A 17,991-nucleotide genomic window follows, 5' to 3' on the forward strand; every position below is an offset into this window, starting at 1 on the left:
ACAGAGAAAAATTTGTGTGGACACGACTTGTGGGCCACCTACAGCGGCCGGTAATCAACGAACTCATGTGGAGCTCACTTTGCGAGGGAAACGTTTTTTTCTCACTCATGGGATAAAATCAATGCGTATGAACTTGAAAGGCTCAAACTGCTGAGATTCAAAGGGATAGCCATTTTTTTTCAACCAAATAGCTTTGAATCATGGTTTCACGGAGGGTAGGAAATTCAAAATGGCTGTATTTTCGAAACGAAAGACGTCAAGGAACTGGAAACACTTGAAAAAAGATTCAATTCTTGATCATCTTCAACCTCCTTTAGAATTGATGACGTCACTGTGAATTCTTTCATCTCCTGGGTGGGGTCCAGGAGAAGGTCCACTTGGACGTTTCTTTTTTCCCCAAATTTCGTTCAAACCTTTTCCCAGCTTTTTGATCCCTAAAATTGTTTTAACTTGTTTTTGTTCCCTTGTTCCCTATAATATTTTGACATATTGTTCCCCTGTTTCCCAAATCCCTTGGAAGGCCTTGCTAATAAGCTTTTCTAGCCTTGCTACGACGAGCGAATGAGTAACATAAATACAAAAGAACGTGACGGAGGTCGCCATTTCTGATAGTGGTCTATACAGCTGCATTTCTGACAACAAACACACGTCACCATGTGTCACAAGGGCGCATGTTAAATTTGGAAACTAAATATTTTAAGCAAGAGCCGATACAACGGTGATTTGATTTTAGTGGTGTACACCACGAAAATCAAATCTACGTTGTATCGGCTCTTGCTTAAAATATTTAGTTTCTCAACTTGTAATTACGCCGATCAGATCAAACCACTGATCCAACGTACACCGACAGGAAGATTGTCCACGGTTGCTTGCTTCATAACTCCGTTAAATAAGGGCTCACTTTGTGTCGCCTACATCTCATTGCCGCTCTTTTGGAAACAACCATCATACCAGACGAAGTCTTAAAACAAGATTTACGCGGTAGTGTAGCAACTCTCGTAACCTGCTACTGTTTACCCTGCGATCAGGTCCAATTGACAATCGCTCTAACGTTCTCTTATGTCGGCGCTATAGCGTAACGGAAATGGAGCCTGATCGAAGGTTACCTACTGTTTGGTATTGTAAGCAGCTTCTACTGCGTTTAAGTCTAAGTCACTGTTTCAATTGTTTAGTCTTTATTTTTGGCTATGGTAGCGAACCAATCACATTATACGTTATGAGAGCTGCTACATCACCCGAAAATGAGGGGCTTTTTCGCAAGGCAGTGGATCTGAATAAATGACGTACTAATTCGGAAAATGTTCTTTACACTGCATAGAAGTACGAACAAGGCAGTACATTTCTCTTGTCGGCCCGGCCAAAATTATTTTATTTGTTCATTAGTATAAAATCCTTTTCAATTTATTACAGCTGAGATCTCTGATATTTGAAATATATCCTTTCATCGCATGGCCCGTGCGGACTGCGCGCGCTTTGATTGTAAAACTATTGGGAAAATCCCCGTATGAGGGCCGTACTCATTAGCGCAAGCAGGGCTGGAAAAAGCCCTACGGCCTTGCTAGGAACACGAATTGATCCATACGATGCGATTTTAGAGGTTTTCGTAGCTTTAAAACATCTAAATTATTTACAGCCAGAAAAGCAAATGCAAACAACCAAGAGAAAATGAGGGGACAGAGAGGGAGGCTCAGGGCGTTGGCCGGGATATGTCATATCCACGAAAGTTATTTTTAGACGAGCGGAAGTCTGTCTTCTGAGACGTCCGCATGCAGACGTTAAGTCCACTTCGCCCGCCATTGCTCATATGAAATCTTTGCTTTTCTTTCAAACATCAGACCGAGGTTGACCTGTATGCGGACGTCTCGGAAGACAGCCTTCCGCTAGAACAAAGACTTGAGCTCGTCTAAAAATAACTTTCGTGGACATGACATATCCCAGGGCTGGACCGGGAGCCTCCCTCTCTGTCCCCTCATTTTCTCTTGAAACAACATATTAGATAAATTTTGTATGAAAACGCAGTCAATAAGCATTTTATCATATTCTCTATTTTCGAATTCCCCATAATACACTTTGTTTGCCCCCCAAATTTTGCATAAACTATTGTTTTCAAATGCTCTTGGGGACACTGCATATTCCCAAGAGCATTTGAAAACAATGGTTTATGCAAAATTTGGGGGGGCAAACAAAGTGTATTATGGGGAATTCGAAAATAGAGAATGGGCTCTTTTATAATATTCACGAGGACTCAGAAGATGAAGTTTGGACAAAATAAGTAACAAAAATGTCCATAGAAAATTTATCTAATATGTTGTTTGCATTTGCTTTTCTGGCTGTAAATAATGAAATCCTCTAAAATCGCATCGCACGGAGCAGTACGTGTTCCTAGCAGGGCAGTGCGGCTTTTTCCAACCCTGTTCGCGATAATGCGTACGGCCCCCATACGGGGATTTTCCCCACTAGTTTTACAATGAAAGCGTGCGCGGGGCCATACGGGCCATATGACAAATACATACTTCTATTTTACAGTACATCGAAGTCATTATTGGCTACCTCGAAGCGGACGTTAATACGCGAGCGCTATACGCGTTGTAAAAATTAATGTCTTAACACGCACCTCCATTTAAAGACACGAGACAATTCTAAGCTAAGTAAGCCAATACTGTGGTTTGAGCAGTGTTCAATTGAGTGTCGTAAACCAAAACCGTAACGATCCCTTTGGCCAATCACGACAAATGTTGACAATTAATTAGCCAATCACAATGTAGATGGATTACACCAACCGTCGCTGAAGGCGGGAAAAACGCACTTGAACAAGTCGCATTTGGAAAACCGAAGGAAATCAAGGAATTTCCCTGGACACTCATTGGAAAACTGTCTCTCTTAATGTTGTTTCATGCATTTTGAGCTCATCTACAAATTGAACAAATAGGGCATCAAGTGACCTTACGCCACAAACTATCTCCCCTGTGAAGAAAGTTGGGCACAACCTCTCAATGCTTGATACACTTAATATTAAATAATTATCAAATATCAATTTTACAAAAAGATCAATAATGCACACATTTTGATTGGTTCTCAGCTACGACCTATTACAGGACAGACGCATAGCTAATGTCACCATCAAAAACTCTTTTAAATTCTTTACTTTATAAAAGAAATAGATTCCATGTTGCCGAGCGTCTGTTCAGTAATAGTTCAAAGAAGATGTGAAATATGGTAAGAACATCAGTGACACACTCGCCTATCGCCACGTTTGCGACTTTTTTGTTCTCCCCATATTTCACGTCATCTCAGAGGGAGTTTAGGGCGCTTAAGCAACGACAACGGCGACGGCAACAGAGAACATCATCTCAAAATATACATTTGCGTTATTTTAATCGCTTCGTTACTATTTCAACGTTTTTAATATGACAAGGGTGTGGTAATTCCTCAAAAATGACACCAGTCGGAACGGCACTCAATTTCGGGGAGAAAATGAAAATTTATCTTCAAGTGCTGACGTTCTTCATAAAACCATAATCTTGGATATTTCACGTTCTTGTTTTGCTGACGACGGCAACGAAATGGACAAAAGTGAAAAACGCACGTGCAGAGCGTGCAAAGCTATTGTTTTTACCCACTAAATATGCAAATTTGTGACGTTCTCGTTGCCGTCGCCGTTGTCGTTGCTTAAGCTCCCTTTTCACCAAAGACGACGGCTACGGCAACGAGTGCAGAAGAGCGCGATTACATAAAGAGGTTGGCCTCAGTATCTATACCACCCTAATAAGACCCATCTTGGCCATTGTCAAAAACTGACAATAGGGCTGTTTATACGAGAGAAAAATAAGCCGCGGCTTACTCTGGCCGCGGTGTACATAATACGCGAAAGGAAGTATTTATACGAGTATAAACTCCCAGGCTAGGATATGCCGCGGTTTGAGAAAGCCGTGAACGTAGATTTTGTACCATTTATACGGGGTGTTCGCGTCTTATGAAAGCCGCGGCTTATTTTCTCTCGTATAAACGTTCCTATTATAAAACGACACTGAGGTCATCAAAGCCCACTCACTCTGCACTGCACCCGCCCCATTCCTCCCGCGTACGAATACGCCCATTCTCCATAAATAATCTGTTAAATTCTTTCTATTTGACAAATTTGGAGAATTTCATTCGTGCAACAAAGTCTTTTTGCCGGTTTATACTGGCATAAGACACATCATTGAAATTGGATCAACAATGATTACATTCAGTAATTTTCTCCAAACGTCAGCTGAAACCTGAACTTCTCACGAGAACCAAAAATTGATCGAGCTATGTACAACGTAAAATATAGATTAAAAATATTCCACTCCGCGAATGAGTAGATTCTTCTGGTGGAAAATTAAAACAACAGTCGATATAAAATCATAATATTAAAACGTTTTCCTGACTTCAACTAGTACTGAAATGGTATTTGTCAAGCAGGAAATCGATAACTTCTCTTGTTTGCAAAAGACACATTCATATGAATGTTTTTTTTATTTTTATCATCGATCCCTGGTGAAAGGGAACTGTAAGGGATCGATAAAAACGATTACGAAAATCACGTAAGGACGGTGCCTACTAATTTAAAGGTATTTTTGCCCTGGTTTATCATTATGTAAGAAATGTAGATCTTGACAAGTGTTATTGAAATCCAAAATGAAAATTGGGGTTAAACCACGCATTTTTCAGAGATAATTCATGAATAATATTTGCAAAAAGCTTTAAAATACAAAGCAATGTATGGTGTTCTTTCTCAAATTGAAGCTTAATATTGTCTCTGAAACATGCATGTTTACCCCCAATTTTCTTTTTGGATACCAAGAGTACTTTCTAAGATCTACTTTCTCCAGATAGTTTTAAACCGCACAAAAATATCACTTTATCAGTAATATGGGGTCTGTTTCTCGAAAGTCCCGAAAAGCCATCTGTGAAATTGCCAACCGCATGTTTTGGAAGGCCGATCTTTTAACATGTATTCAAGGTAACAAAAAGAAAAATGACTGTGAAGTTTCACGAATTAAATGCTCTCCGTTGTTCTCAAGTTATTTAATTAAGGGGGAAGAGGAAGGGGGGGGGGGGGATTTTCAGCATTTCACGCTAGCTAACTGCATCAATCAAACTGCAAACCCACCCCTCACCAGCATCAAAGAACGACGTACTCCTCCGGAGGTGGGGAACAGCTTATTGTGGATAAACGATGTGAAGTTTCCTGTCTTCCGTCAACCAGCTCGGGCCCAGGCTTTGAACACTCCAGGAGGCTCTCGGACAGGCTTGCACTTCGCACCGCATTATCTGGAGCCTGCGGTTTACGGTGTGACGCAAAAATAAACATGGGATAATCACCGCGTTGCATTGGCGGACGTAAAACCTGCATCAAACGTGAATAACATGAAACATTTTTTTTACCGGAATGCAAGAAAAACAGATCATCATGGCTCAATTAAGAAACATCGCGCGGAATGACACGCGAGTCCCAGTGGCGACTGTCACGCGAAAACACGCAATTTGAAAGGTGTGTTCTCACTCAACTTGGTGTTTAGGGCATCTTCCTTTCACACGACCTTTCTGTAAAGTTCTCCTAGATTTTCCTCTGATTTCGTAGGAAACATAACGCAAAGTCTTTCAAAAAGGCTATACGAAAGGTTAAATGCAAATGCATACACACTTGTCGTAATTTTAGCCATCTTTCTGTTGTACTATTTCAGAACTATCCTTACCTTAATTCATCTATAATTTTGTTAGATCATGTATCTACTGATTTTTTTTTGTCGCTTGTCTCTTTGCTTAACCGACCAGTTAAATCTTATAGATACTTTTATATATATGTATATATGTAAAGTGATTTGATTTTCGTAGAACAGTGCTCAATACATAGAAGTAGAGCGAAGTATATATTGTGGAAGAAGAAAACAAATAAACTACAAGTTCATCCCTACAAGCCTGTTTCCAGGGTTGTTGGGATGAACTTGTAGTTTATTTGTTTTTCTCTTCCACAATGTATGTATATTTGTATGTAACTCCACTTCAGGATCGTGCGCGTTTGAAGAGCTTACTTCTGTTGCTTGTTGACGAAACAGCTCAAAGTCTGCTTTTGAATCACAGTAAAATCCTATGGTGCATGAGGGATCCATCTTTTTAAATGACATTGTCCTGGGCTGAATACTGTGGAAAGACTAACAAAGAGACACGAACAAGGCACAGTTAGATTTAGCAAGATAGGGATCCCACATTCACATGGAGTCATGAATTCCAGAATTACAAAGAAAGTCTCGTTTGTCTTGAAATTATTACCGCCAATATTAACATTGTGCAAGTCTGTCATGAAAGAAACATGACCGTGTCGTTATTGTTAACAAAAGACGCTTTTTTTGTTGAAACTGGGCAATAAAGACCACTAATGATGATTTGATGTTTGAACTCTGGACCCAAATACCTCGCAGGTTTCTATCTTCCATATGACATGGGTCTTCCCTTGAATCACCAATAAATCAAGAGCAAACGTTTAAATTGTACGATTTTTGCCCCGGTTTTATGTCCGTTTGAAAAACTCAGCCAATTTCCACTTGTCCCTGTCCTTGCTATTTTCTTGATACGTAATTAACTGCTGCCTGTTGCACAAAATTCTGGGAAATTACGAGAAATGACAAAGGTGCTTGTACACAAATCACGAGACGCTTTTGTCCGGAAGGCTTGATGAAGAGCAACCTCCCCTTACCTTAAATATCCATCTGCATTCAAAAATACAACCTACCTCTGTGGGAAAATCTTCTCGTGACATATCAACCGCTGACTGACAGTAATGAGGATCCAAGCAAACCATCTTTTCATCTGTTCAACACAACACAAATCATCAAGTGGATGAAATGTGTAAAAAGTGCTGAATTAATTTACACATGAGTTTCGTTAGAGCGAGTTTCAATCGAGTGTCGTAAAACCAAAACCAATCAAAAAGGACGAAGACAATCCGGTAAACCAATCAAAACTCGAAGTAATTACATGTAGCCGACACAAAGCGCGGGAAAATGTGCACGCGCGAGCCACGATTGGTTTTGGTTTCACTTCTGATTGGTTGAAAAAGTGGCGCGAGAACTTTGAACCAATCACCAAAGCAACTCGCTAATTACTTCTAACACACAGTTAAAAACCGCTCTAACACCTGGTTTACCACAAAATTATATTTATCACTATGGTGTGAGCCACAGAAAGACCACTACAATTTCAGAAAAACAACAACTACATCTGATATGTAATATACTCATAAGCAACCAAGCGGAATAGACAACTTTGCCTTACTTGCTTAATTTTGGTATAGATCGAAACTGAGGGAAATATTCAACCTCGTCCCCAGGGCCTCTCTTCTCTACCTCCTTTGTCATTGAAGAGAGACCCTGGGAACAAGGTGGAGAAATATTTTATCCCAACAGCTGTAGGTACCATCTCAGAAACCCTAATGGTTTTGCTATTCCAAAGATTAATACAACTTTGCATGGATGACAGTATTATTTTGGTAAGTCAATATGGTGCAAGTGAAGTAGCATGTAGAAAATTCAAAACAGACCTTGGGTCAAATATTCAACAAAAAGTTACACTTGTAGTGTACAAGTTGAACCCTTGTTTTTACATGCGTGCACGAAAATGAGTTCAATAAACATCGTTACAAGTTATTGTTACAAAACTCCGACATGTAATCACAGTTGTAACGCTACACCTGTGGAATTTGGTAAGTGTACAATTCAATAAAAGTTTTACAGGGGTCCGACTTGAATCTTTACAAACGTCCAAATTAATTACAAGTGCGAACTACAAGTCATAAGTTACTTGCAAGCTTAACGTATGACATGTAGGAAACATATTTCACAACTTTGATATGTTCTCATCAAGCGAAGAATAACTTAAAGAACCATTGAGACACATTATTCAGCAACCTAGAAATTTTGAGGAAAGACGGTTGTTTGATATTAAAAGTCCATGTGGATTTCAGGAGAGATATTGCCTTTCTGTCGAAGCATTCGAGTATTTACTTCCACCAGTGGGCTGACAGTTGGAATAAAATTTGTCCAAAAACAAAAAATTGGAACTTACACATGTAGACTACAAGGCTATTCAAGTTACCATACAATAGTTGTGGTTACACTACCCTTTTATCCATAAGCAAACAGTGTTTGCCCAGGGGAAAGGACGTTTTTATGTGTAACCACTTTCCCTAGACCGAAACTACCCTAGGGTTATTTCCATGGATTCATCAAAAAGAACAAAAGAACTTCCCATGACAGTTCCTAAACTGAAAAGTACAGTTTATCTGCTCCCTGATGAGGTTTGGCCAATCATAACTAGCAGAACATAGCTAATACACTAAGATCCCTAATTATATTAATTATACCCTATTATTTTACCCAGGGAGGCGTGGTGGCCGGATCGAGTAGTCCGGGTTCGGGTCCTGGTTGGGGTCATTGTGTTGTGTTGTTGGGCAAGACACTTTACTCTCACAGTGCCTCTCTCCACCCAGGTGTGTAAATGGGTACTAGTGAATTTAATGCTGGGGGTAACCCTGCGATGGACTAGCATCCCATCCAGGGCCAGGAGTAGAAATACTCCTATTCGCTTTATGCTATAGTAACCAGAGATAAGAGCCAGCCTGATGGGCCTTCTAGGCTTGTAGAAGACTTTAATTTACCCTGAGGGAAGTCTTTTACTTTGTAATCACATCCCCAAGGATAACATGAAAGCTGAGCTGAACCGAACCCAAGCCATTTAACCACCAGAAGACCCCAAACCCAAGGTGTGTGTAACCACAACTAATAGTATATCTACAGATGTACATTGCAATTGTATTGTGACCCGGGCTACACATGTTAATTCCAGTGTAATTTTTGAACTGATAAGTACTTTAAAACATTTTTTAAACAATTTTTTAATAGGCAGACAGGTGTCACTGATTAGTTTACCTCATTTGTAAGTATAGGTGATCGCAAGATTCTCAGTGCAATTTGGTATAAATACATGTAAGCAAGAGTAATTTTTTCAATTATCGTCATAATAAGTAAGTAAGTATCATTATTTACCCTTGGAGTTTTAGAATAGCTAGTAGCTAATATCTCTGAGCATTGAACAGAACAACTTTTAAGGACCCCAACTGGCCAGAGGCAAAACAGTTGGCTATTTACAAGTGCAGCCAGGAATTGAACCAGGGACTACCTGGAACAAATTCAATGAGTGGTCAGAACATGCCTTGAACCCAGGATCTCAGATCACTATCAATCATCATTAACATTGTTATTCATATCGTATGGTTATAGCATGCCTCTCAAAAATCTATAATAACATTGAAAAACCTTCAAATGAGACTGAGCTTGACACACACTCATTGCAAATTGTTACATAAGTGCAATAATTTTCACCTACATAAATTAATTAATGTAGCTTGTTTTGGAGGCTTTGAATGATTAGACGAAATGACACCCGACACCTAAACAACTGACACCTAAAACTAAAGAATAATAATAATAATAATAATAATAATAATTATTATTATTATTATCATTATCATTATTATTATTATTATTGCCTCACCTTGAAAACCAACAAAATAAAGAGAATGTCTTGGCCGTCCACCAATGACTCCAATGCAATGATCTAGCGTAAAAAGAGACTGAAGAAACACACTATCAGTAAACTGGTGTTAACCATTTTTTTATTTTCCTAATTTCATCTGGGCTTAATTTATGATGTGAAAAAATCGTAAGTGTTTGAAATCGCTCCAAGTAATGAATACCAATAAATTAATAGTTAACTGTTATTCTTAATTTCTTTACCAAATGAAACCAATCTGCTCTCATCTCCCACCGCTTCTTCCCAAAACCCTTACTCTCTTAACATTACTCATCATTATCCATTTCCTCAAGTGGGTATGATATTAGAGACAGACATTAGCTCTGACCAGGTTTTGTGATGTCTGTCCCTCTTAGTTTTTATTCACATTAGTTTCTCTTCACATTACTGAGCTGTATTAATGATCAATATTACAAAATTAATATATCATAATGACAACCCTGGCAGGGTTCGCACTGGATTTTATACATAACATTCCAGGAGTATTCAAGGAGTTTTCAAGAATCAGAAAATTGACTTTTCAAGGAGTGTTTGTAAGGAGATTTCTATCCCATATTTCGTGTTTCAGTGTTTCCTTTGCTGAAAAAGCCTACCTTGATATTCTTTCCCACGTCCCTGCGAGGTAAGTGCACGCACAGGCATTTTAATTTTTGCATTTAATTTTTCCCTGATAGTCAAATTTGCGCTCTATTTTAAAATGTCCCTTAAACTTAGTATGATGCAATCTCAACAATTTTCATCCAAGCAAAAATTCAAGAAGTTTTCAAGCAGTTTCCCACCAAATCCTTTTTTTCAAGGACTTTCCAAGCGCCCTTGAAGTCCAAAATTAAATTCCAGGGCTTTTCAAGGACTTCAAGGAGTAGCACGAACCCTGCCCTGGATATCGATCATTATTATTTTGATTGTAGTCTTAATGGGGACAGAGGTTTTTCAGTGAGTGATTAACCCATTGACTCCCAGGGGCTCCCCATTGACGAGTAAAATCGTCTGGCATTAGACAGAGTAAAATACTAAGTCTGGCCGGGTTGGGGGTCAAAGGGTTAATGGGTGATTAATGGCTGCTTCTCACCTTAACACAAGGTAAATAAATGGGATTTAATGCTTCTCCTCCCAGACGCACAGGGACTAAAATTATAACTGACTGCCATTTGTTACCAGAGCAGTTCCAGTTATGTGTTCTACAGGTCGTACAAAGACGTTCCACCTCATCTGTGTAAACTGTGAGCCAAGGCAAATGAATGCAATTACATTAAAGGCAAAAAAAGATATCAGTGAACTGATAAAGAAATATCACAGGTTTTTAAACTTTCATTATGGTGGGGTTTGTTGCTATGTCAACCCATCCTAACCTTCTAAAACTATCTCTAGAGGAATCATGTCTTAGAATAATACGGCACAATTTTGCAACCAAAGCAAACTTTTGCTGGACGTAGCTGATAGTTCACCCTATGCATTGTCAGTATAGGGTGTTCCATGACCACCTATCTTTAATTAAGACTGACGAGGTCAGAGCTGCCACATGAAGTTATATTACTTCTTGTTTTTATTGGCCTTGCTTTGAACACGTGGTTACCAAAACAGCTACTGCCAATAATACTTTTTTACTGTGGTTCAAGGGATCAGAGAACATAACACACTAGAAATGTCTGCAACTCTTTGGTGACAGCAGCTGGGTTTTGCCTGGCTATCACTACTTCTCTACAACTTTAATTTCCTTCTTTTCTACTTTCCTCTCACTTTCCTTATTTCCCTGTCTAAAAATGGTTCAAATCCCGTTCTGACCTCTGGTTTGGCTTGTTTCTAGTTGTCCCGGATTCAACTCTACCACACTTTGTAAATAGGCAACTGGTTGCTCCTGGCCAGTTGGGGTTCTTAATAATGTTTCTGTTAAGTTCAAATTGTTTCTTTCACATTGTTAAAAGTGGCGTGCCTGTAAACTAGTTAGCTTGATAGCTAAGTGGACTTGCACTATAAACAAAGCGTTTACAGCATTTATGGCCAAAGAAAAAAATAAATTTTAATTTAATATTCTATAATGATGCTGATGAGAAAGTTTGCTCAGTGCAACACCTAGGACTTAGTCAAAAAGATTTTCTCTAACCTGTACAATCTTGAGCTACATAAATATTTACATCATGGAGAAGAGGGTGGGTTCCACCTGCCATTGCTAGTCTAAAAGGGAAAATAAATGATTGTGTTGTAGTTCAACAAATTATCCCCTAGTTAATTTATTTTAAATCAGTTCAAAATGTTTTTATCTTTATCAACTGTCTAAAAAAGGGATTTTCCTTTTTTGGGGGGTGTAATTAAAAACAGGGGCTTGGGTTTTTTTTTTTTTTGGGGGGGGGGGGGTTAAAAAAAGAACAAGACATTCGTTTTCTTCATTCTGCTTTTCCTACCCCTCCCTGATCTTCCCCATTGCCTCTATCCTACTCCACCCTTCCTTCACAGATGTATTCATAGTTCATTGGATATTCATTACCCCTGTGTGACGACATTAGCTATTATATAAGACCACACTAAATATGCGTATGTGTCAGGTGGTTAAAGTCGAAAGAAGAAATTGTGTCCACTGATTCTATGCACCTTACGGCTCCCCAATTTGCTGTGGTGTTGAGAGCACTTTCAAACATGGTTTGACCACCAACTCGAAATGAGCCTAACAGAGCAGCAGGAACAGCAGCAACCCCAGCAGTTTGTTGCGGGTCTGGTTTCGCAGTCGACTTCGACTTCCACGTCAACTTCAACTTCAACGTCAACGTCAACTTTGACTTCAAAAGCATTTAGTAACTTAGTTTCGTTTTTTAATGGCAGTAGCTTAGCCATTCGCTCCTGTTTTAGGTAAAATCCGGTTCCGTGGTTTTAAGGGGGGTTAAATCTACCGAGAAGGGTAGTCCTGGACCAGTTGAGTGGTTTCAAGGGGAGTTAAAATCTACCGAAGAGGGTAGTCCTGGACCAGTTCAGTGGTTTTCAGGGGGGTTAAATCTGCAGAGGAGTCATGTACCAGTTCAGTGCTTTTCAGTGGGAGTTAAATCTACCGAGGAGGGTAGTCCTGGACCAGTCGTGTGGTGTTCAGCAGGGGTTACGTCTAATTGCTATTTGGAAGATGACAACATTGCAAGATAAAACTGAAAAGCAACTCAGCCTTTCAGGAAATGATGATCAGGATTGATCTGAGCTGAAACAAGTAACAAAATGACAACATCACATGATAACTCAGAAGAAATGGGCTTGCAGCAACTGCAAACTCTTGACAGGAAACAACAAGAAAGTAGTTTCAAAACAGGAACTGTTTCAAATCTTGTCCCAAATACATGTACAGAGTCAAATTTCTCACAGAGGTCCCAAATATAAAAAAGTGGCTTCAAGAAATTATGCAGAAAGCAGCCAGAAAGTTGTTAACACACTCGTCAAAATGTGCTTATTCCATGCCTAGAAAATGCCCACCAATCAATGGCAGCTCCAACATTCCTCTTTGATAGAAATCCACTGAATGGTAAAAGGTCACCATTGTACCCCAACAGTATTTCCTTTTAGCATAAATAACTGATATTAAAATTAACCATTCTCCTCGAGTAGTGACCAAGTTTGGAAAAATCCAATCACTTATTTCTCCTACAAGATTAGATCTGCGCAGTGCTACTAATCAAGTGCAACAAGATTGTTCCCAGTATCTTGCAACACCCGGCATTCTTCAAGATGGCAAATACAGGGATCCAAAAGAGAAGACACACACAACTGTACTTAAAAAAACGATTTTATTTCATTTCCAGTATAAATAAATTCTGGTGATAATTCTGTATGCTAACAATAATAATATTCAATTTTTTTTGTTAACACATTGAATGACATTTAAACTTTGTAGAGCATAATTTGTGATCTTCCATGGGCGTAGCCAGGATTTTTCAAAGGGGGGGTCACACTGTGTCAAACAAAGGGTACTCGTGTTTTCGCAACCTGAATATTGTAGGTTGTTTGAGTAAAAAATGGCTTACAAAGGGGGGGTCACGGGAACCCCAGGACCCCCCCTGGCTACGCCCTTGTCTTCTCTGTCGCTTAGATCGATGGCCAAAATTCAGCCGGCAACCACCCCTTTCTCAAGCAGCGATTTTCACCGGCAGCCAGTGCTTAGCGACATTCGTGCCAGCTTACCTCAACTGTAATCAAGATTGCAGATGAAATCGAATCTAAATCTGCCATTTTGTTTGTGGATAGTGAGTGATGACTGGCTAACTGCCTTGCTCTCATTTGCACTACAACATAAGCATGACTTAAGAAGAAGACGATCGTGGGTGTTCTCACTTGCTTATGCTAGTGCTTGCACTAGTCTTATGATTATGCCTTTGCTTCTGCGCTAGTGAAAACCTTGCTTAAATTAGCAGGTGAGTTGGTTAGTTGGTCAGTGAATGAGCGAGAAAGTACAGTCAAATAGACCTTTTTGCAGATATGGCGACCATTTTGATTTCTATTGTTTCAAATAGCTCTCATAGGATTCCCAGGGGGCAAATTGGGCAAATACATATTTATTTGCCCCCTGAGCATCCCATACACTGTAATGTCTTTCAAAACAATAGAAATCAAAATGGCTGCCGTATCGGCAAAAAGGTCTATTTTAAATGGCTTCTGTAATCATTATGACAACTATTACATGTACTAAAAATGGTCGAATGCATGAGCATTCTTCATTTTAGTCCCCACTTACCTAAAAATGTGAGCTACAGATGCTGGTCCATACCAATCACCTGCCCTTTTTCCTGTTTGTTTACCAATAGAAACAAGACGATGGAGAGAAAATGGACAACGTTCCTCATCTTCCAAATCCCCAAAGAACCTAAGTATCTGTATTCAGAACAGTGACGCATTGTCATACATTACAACTTAGGCTCAATAAGAATTGAAAACAGAAAGCAAAAAAGACAATCAGATGTTAGTGCATCTGGCCAGAAGATTCTTTGAGGGCCATTGGTTACATTCCCATTTGGGACTCAGAATTATCAGAGTTCTACTTGGTCAGCACATAATGTCATGTTGTGGTTCAAATTTTTCTTGGTTAAAAATTTTCAAACCAATTCAATTTTGTTTTTTCATTAGTATTAAAAAAATTAAAATTGAACTAGTTTGAAAATTTTTAAACCAAGAAAAATTTGAACCATAAAATAATAATAATGATCTTACTGTATTCACTACGCACACAGCTGTATATCTTTGAAAGTAAGGAAAATTATGCCAGCTCTGGAGTCACTTCAAATTTAATTTAATTTCATTTCATTTCATAAAAGCACAGATAGGAAAAGTTGATATTAAGCCACCAATCACAAAAGGACTGATGATAGCAGTAAAAAATGTTTTATTTGTTACTGGTACTTCAGTATTCAAGCCATTCAAAGCATAATAGGAGGTCAATAACATTCAACTTACCGTTCTGTAGAAATGTTCCTGTTGTCTATTATGACATCTTCCTGTGGTTCTCCAGTCTGCCATATCATTAAAAACCCATTAATTTTACCAACCACAAATATCATGACGTAAAGTGTAATGTAATATAATCTCTCAATGTCAAAGCTTGACACTTCTTGACAGTTTTCTGTATTAACCTAATAAATCTTAAGTAAAGCTTATGTGAAAATGGTACATGGCATGCTGACATCACAAAAAAGGTGACAAGAACCAGTAATTTTCTGTCACTGTGTAGATGCTGATTATCCAGGTTGGTTTGTAAGCCAAGGCCACGTCTGACATTAGAGTCGGGCCAGTGGTCGAACGCCAATGCCAACTTGAACCCTTAAGATTCCCTGTGGAATAAACCTGTCTCTAAAATTTTGGGAGGTCGGATCGGTGTTAAAGATTTTCACTCTCATCACCAGCATCTGCGAGGTTCACGAGCCAAAACAAATTAGCAGGGTTCCCATACTTGTAAGTTGAGTTCGACTTCTCAAGGATTGGTTTGGGATGCCATTGTGGCCAATGTTTCCTTGATTCACACCAAAATCAGATACAATTCCACACATCATAAACCTGTCATGTCATTGAATTAGCAAACAATACAGGCAACTTCTCTCTAAAGGGTTAGGGTCCATTCTTAGTGAAGTGCATGGTCCTTGAGTTTCTATTGTTTTCAAAATAATCAAATAAGCCCATCTTGACCCTCAAAAATAGCTGCTGTAATGTCATGTACATGTAAAAGAAAAGGCTGCAAAAACGTGAAAAACAAGATGAGAACACTAGTCTGCTTACTGTACCTCTTTTAAGAAAATGATAAACCAGCCCAGTAGCTATCATCATCTGGCCACTCCGTATCATACAGCCCCAACCACAATCAGTTGTTAGCATCGAGTCTCCAAGCTGAGGGATTTCACGCCGATATGTCAACCAAATTAATGAATTAAAGTCCCGCTGAAATTCATCCATACTAAGAACCTTACATTTTGTTGAAGAATGCACACCACTAAATTCTGCAATAAAGAACAAGAATTATATCCATGGCTATTAAAATTCCTTACAGTTTAAGATTATGCAGATGCTGTAGGGATTTTACCTACCATGGTTTCTTGCATGATAACACCTTCCTAAAAGCCATATTGGTGAGTCTTCGTTGAAGTTTGTTTTGAAGGGGACAACAAAACCTACGATAGATGAAAATTAAAAGAGTTACAATTACTAACAGTCGTTGCAAATTTGATGTGCAGGATCCTGGTTAATTAAATTATTTGAGATCAGTTCACCAACGTTTATGTAATGCACAATTATTGTAATGTTAAAGTTTATTCCACCGGTGTCAACGCCGGTTTGATTCCTAGACTGTTATTGTTGTTGTTATTGTTATTGCTCGGCATTTTTAACTTTTAGGTTATTTCGGGCAGCCAGCACCCCTATTCTATGCTGTACTATTGTTATTATTGTATAATTATTGAATAATTGTTATTAGTTTATTTGTAACTATGGGATGAAATAAAGTATTGTTGTTGTTATTAATAATTATTATCATTATTATTATTATTATTATTACTATTATCATCATCATTATTATTATTATCATCATCATCACTATCAATATTATGGTGCGGCTTAGAAGTCAATTGCGAATATAATAATAATAATAATAATAACATGAGAGATTTTTTTGCAATCTATCTGACTTAATTTCTCAACACGCTCAAAAAAAGAAAATACTACTAGATGCTCGGATCAAAGATGCAAACTTAAACTAGACCGCCGCTACAAGCGTAAAGAGCACTACATTATGCAATAAACACTGAAAGCAGCATGCAAAATTAAACAAATGCCGTACAAAGTATATTAGTTCGTTATCTTCCCCTAGCTAACCGTGTCTCATGTTATTCCACATCGACATCAATCGTGTTTTAAATTTATCGCCATCGAATAACTCATCATCGTCGCTATCAATGCCATCATTATTTTCTCGAGCTTTCACTCTGATATTGTTTCTAAACGAGCTGGATAGGCTTCCACCTCCTGAAAAAGCCGCCATGTTCCTTTATGGGAACCTCTCGGGACCATATTTGAAGGATCCCGGAGTTTATTCAGTCCCATTCTCTTTAAGATTTTTCGTTCGGCACGGGATTTCAACACTTTCTCCCGTCCCCACATTTTTGCTTTCCCTTTATATCTGAAATCTATTTTTCTAAAAAGCTCTTTAAGTAAATATTTATGAACAGGTGGTTAGTTTTGAAAGACGGTGCTTTTAAATTTTAATCAACAATTCAGGGGCACCCAGCGAGAATATAGTTCCAAACCAGTTTAACATAGAATTGTTAAACGCATTTTAGTATTTTTATTTTTAAAACAGTAGATATAGGCAGGAGCCTAGGCACATTTTTATCCCCTAAAAAATTTTCATCTGTTCAGATTTCCTAGCTGAAAGTTTAGTGATCCGAAAATTATAGGAATTAAAACTTACCTTTTCGAAAATTTCAGCCGGAAAAAAGGCTCCCAAAAATTCTAGGTGACCTTTTTAGGGTAAAAAGCCGTTAAAAATGAGTAATTATACCATTTTTTAGATTTTCGAAAATCCAAGGACGGGCAGGCAAGCAAGAAATTTTACAACAAATGTTCCGAAAATCGTCTTCCGAACAGATATTTTCCGAAAATTGACCTTGGGTGCCCCTGCCAATTTGATCTTCCCTGCAAATTTAGTTCCCGTCTCTAGTTACTCGACATTTCAGCCAAATCGAGAAACCTTTTCCTTGCAGTGATCTGTGAAAACGGAAACGGAATCTTTAATTGCTGACTGCAACCGACGGGTTTAAAACACGGGTCATATTCCACAGGTCACTCGATGCAGGTCATTGTTTTACCTTTCGGAAAGAGTAAGGCCCTCTTTAAACGTCGCATTTCACATGTGCCAAATCTAAGGCA

At 38.7% G+C, this 17,991-nt stretch overlaps 1 protein-coding gene across 1 annotated transcript; it reads right to left on the minus strand.

Annotated features, from left to right (window-relative positions):
- Positions 1 to 1,345: 1,345 nt before the first annotated feature.
- LOC137973547 (cysteine protease ATG4D-like) lies at positions 1,346 to 17,264 on the minus strand. Its single transcript, XM_068820380.1, has 11 exons — positions 16,939 to 17,264; positions 16,155 to 16,238; positions 15,855 to 16,067; positions 15,034 to 15,089; positions 14,318 to 14,454; positions 11,717 to 11,787; positions 10,685 to 10,833; positions 9,577 to 9,655; positions 6,758 to 6,834; positions 6,060 to 6,179; positions 1,346 to 5,374 (listed from the first exon to the last, which is right to left on the minus strand). Exons 1-11 carry the CDS (start codon positions 17,102 to 17,104, stop codon positions 5,150 to 5,152), a joined length of 1,377 nt encoding a protein of 458 aa, XP_068676481.1. The 5' UTR covers positions 17,105 to 17,264; the 3' UTR covers positions 1,346 to 5,149.
- Positions 17,265 to 17,991: the final 727 nt, after the last annotated feature.

The sequence above is a fragment of the Montipora foliosa genome, chromosome 10 (genome assembly GCF_036669935.1).
Source record: "Montipora foliosa isolate CH-2021 chromosome 10, ASM3666993v2, whole genome shotgun sequence".
NCBI lineage: Eukaryota > Metazoa > Cnidaria > Anthozoa > Scleractinia > Acroporidae > Montipora > Montipora foliosa.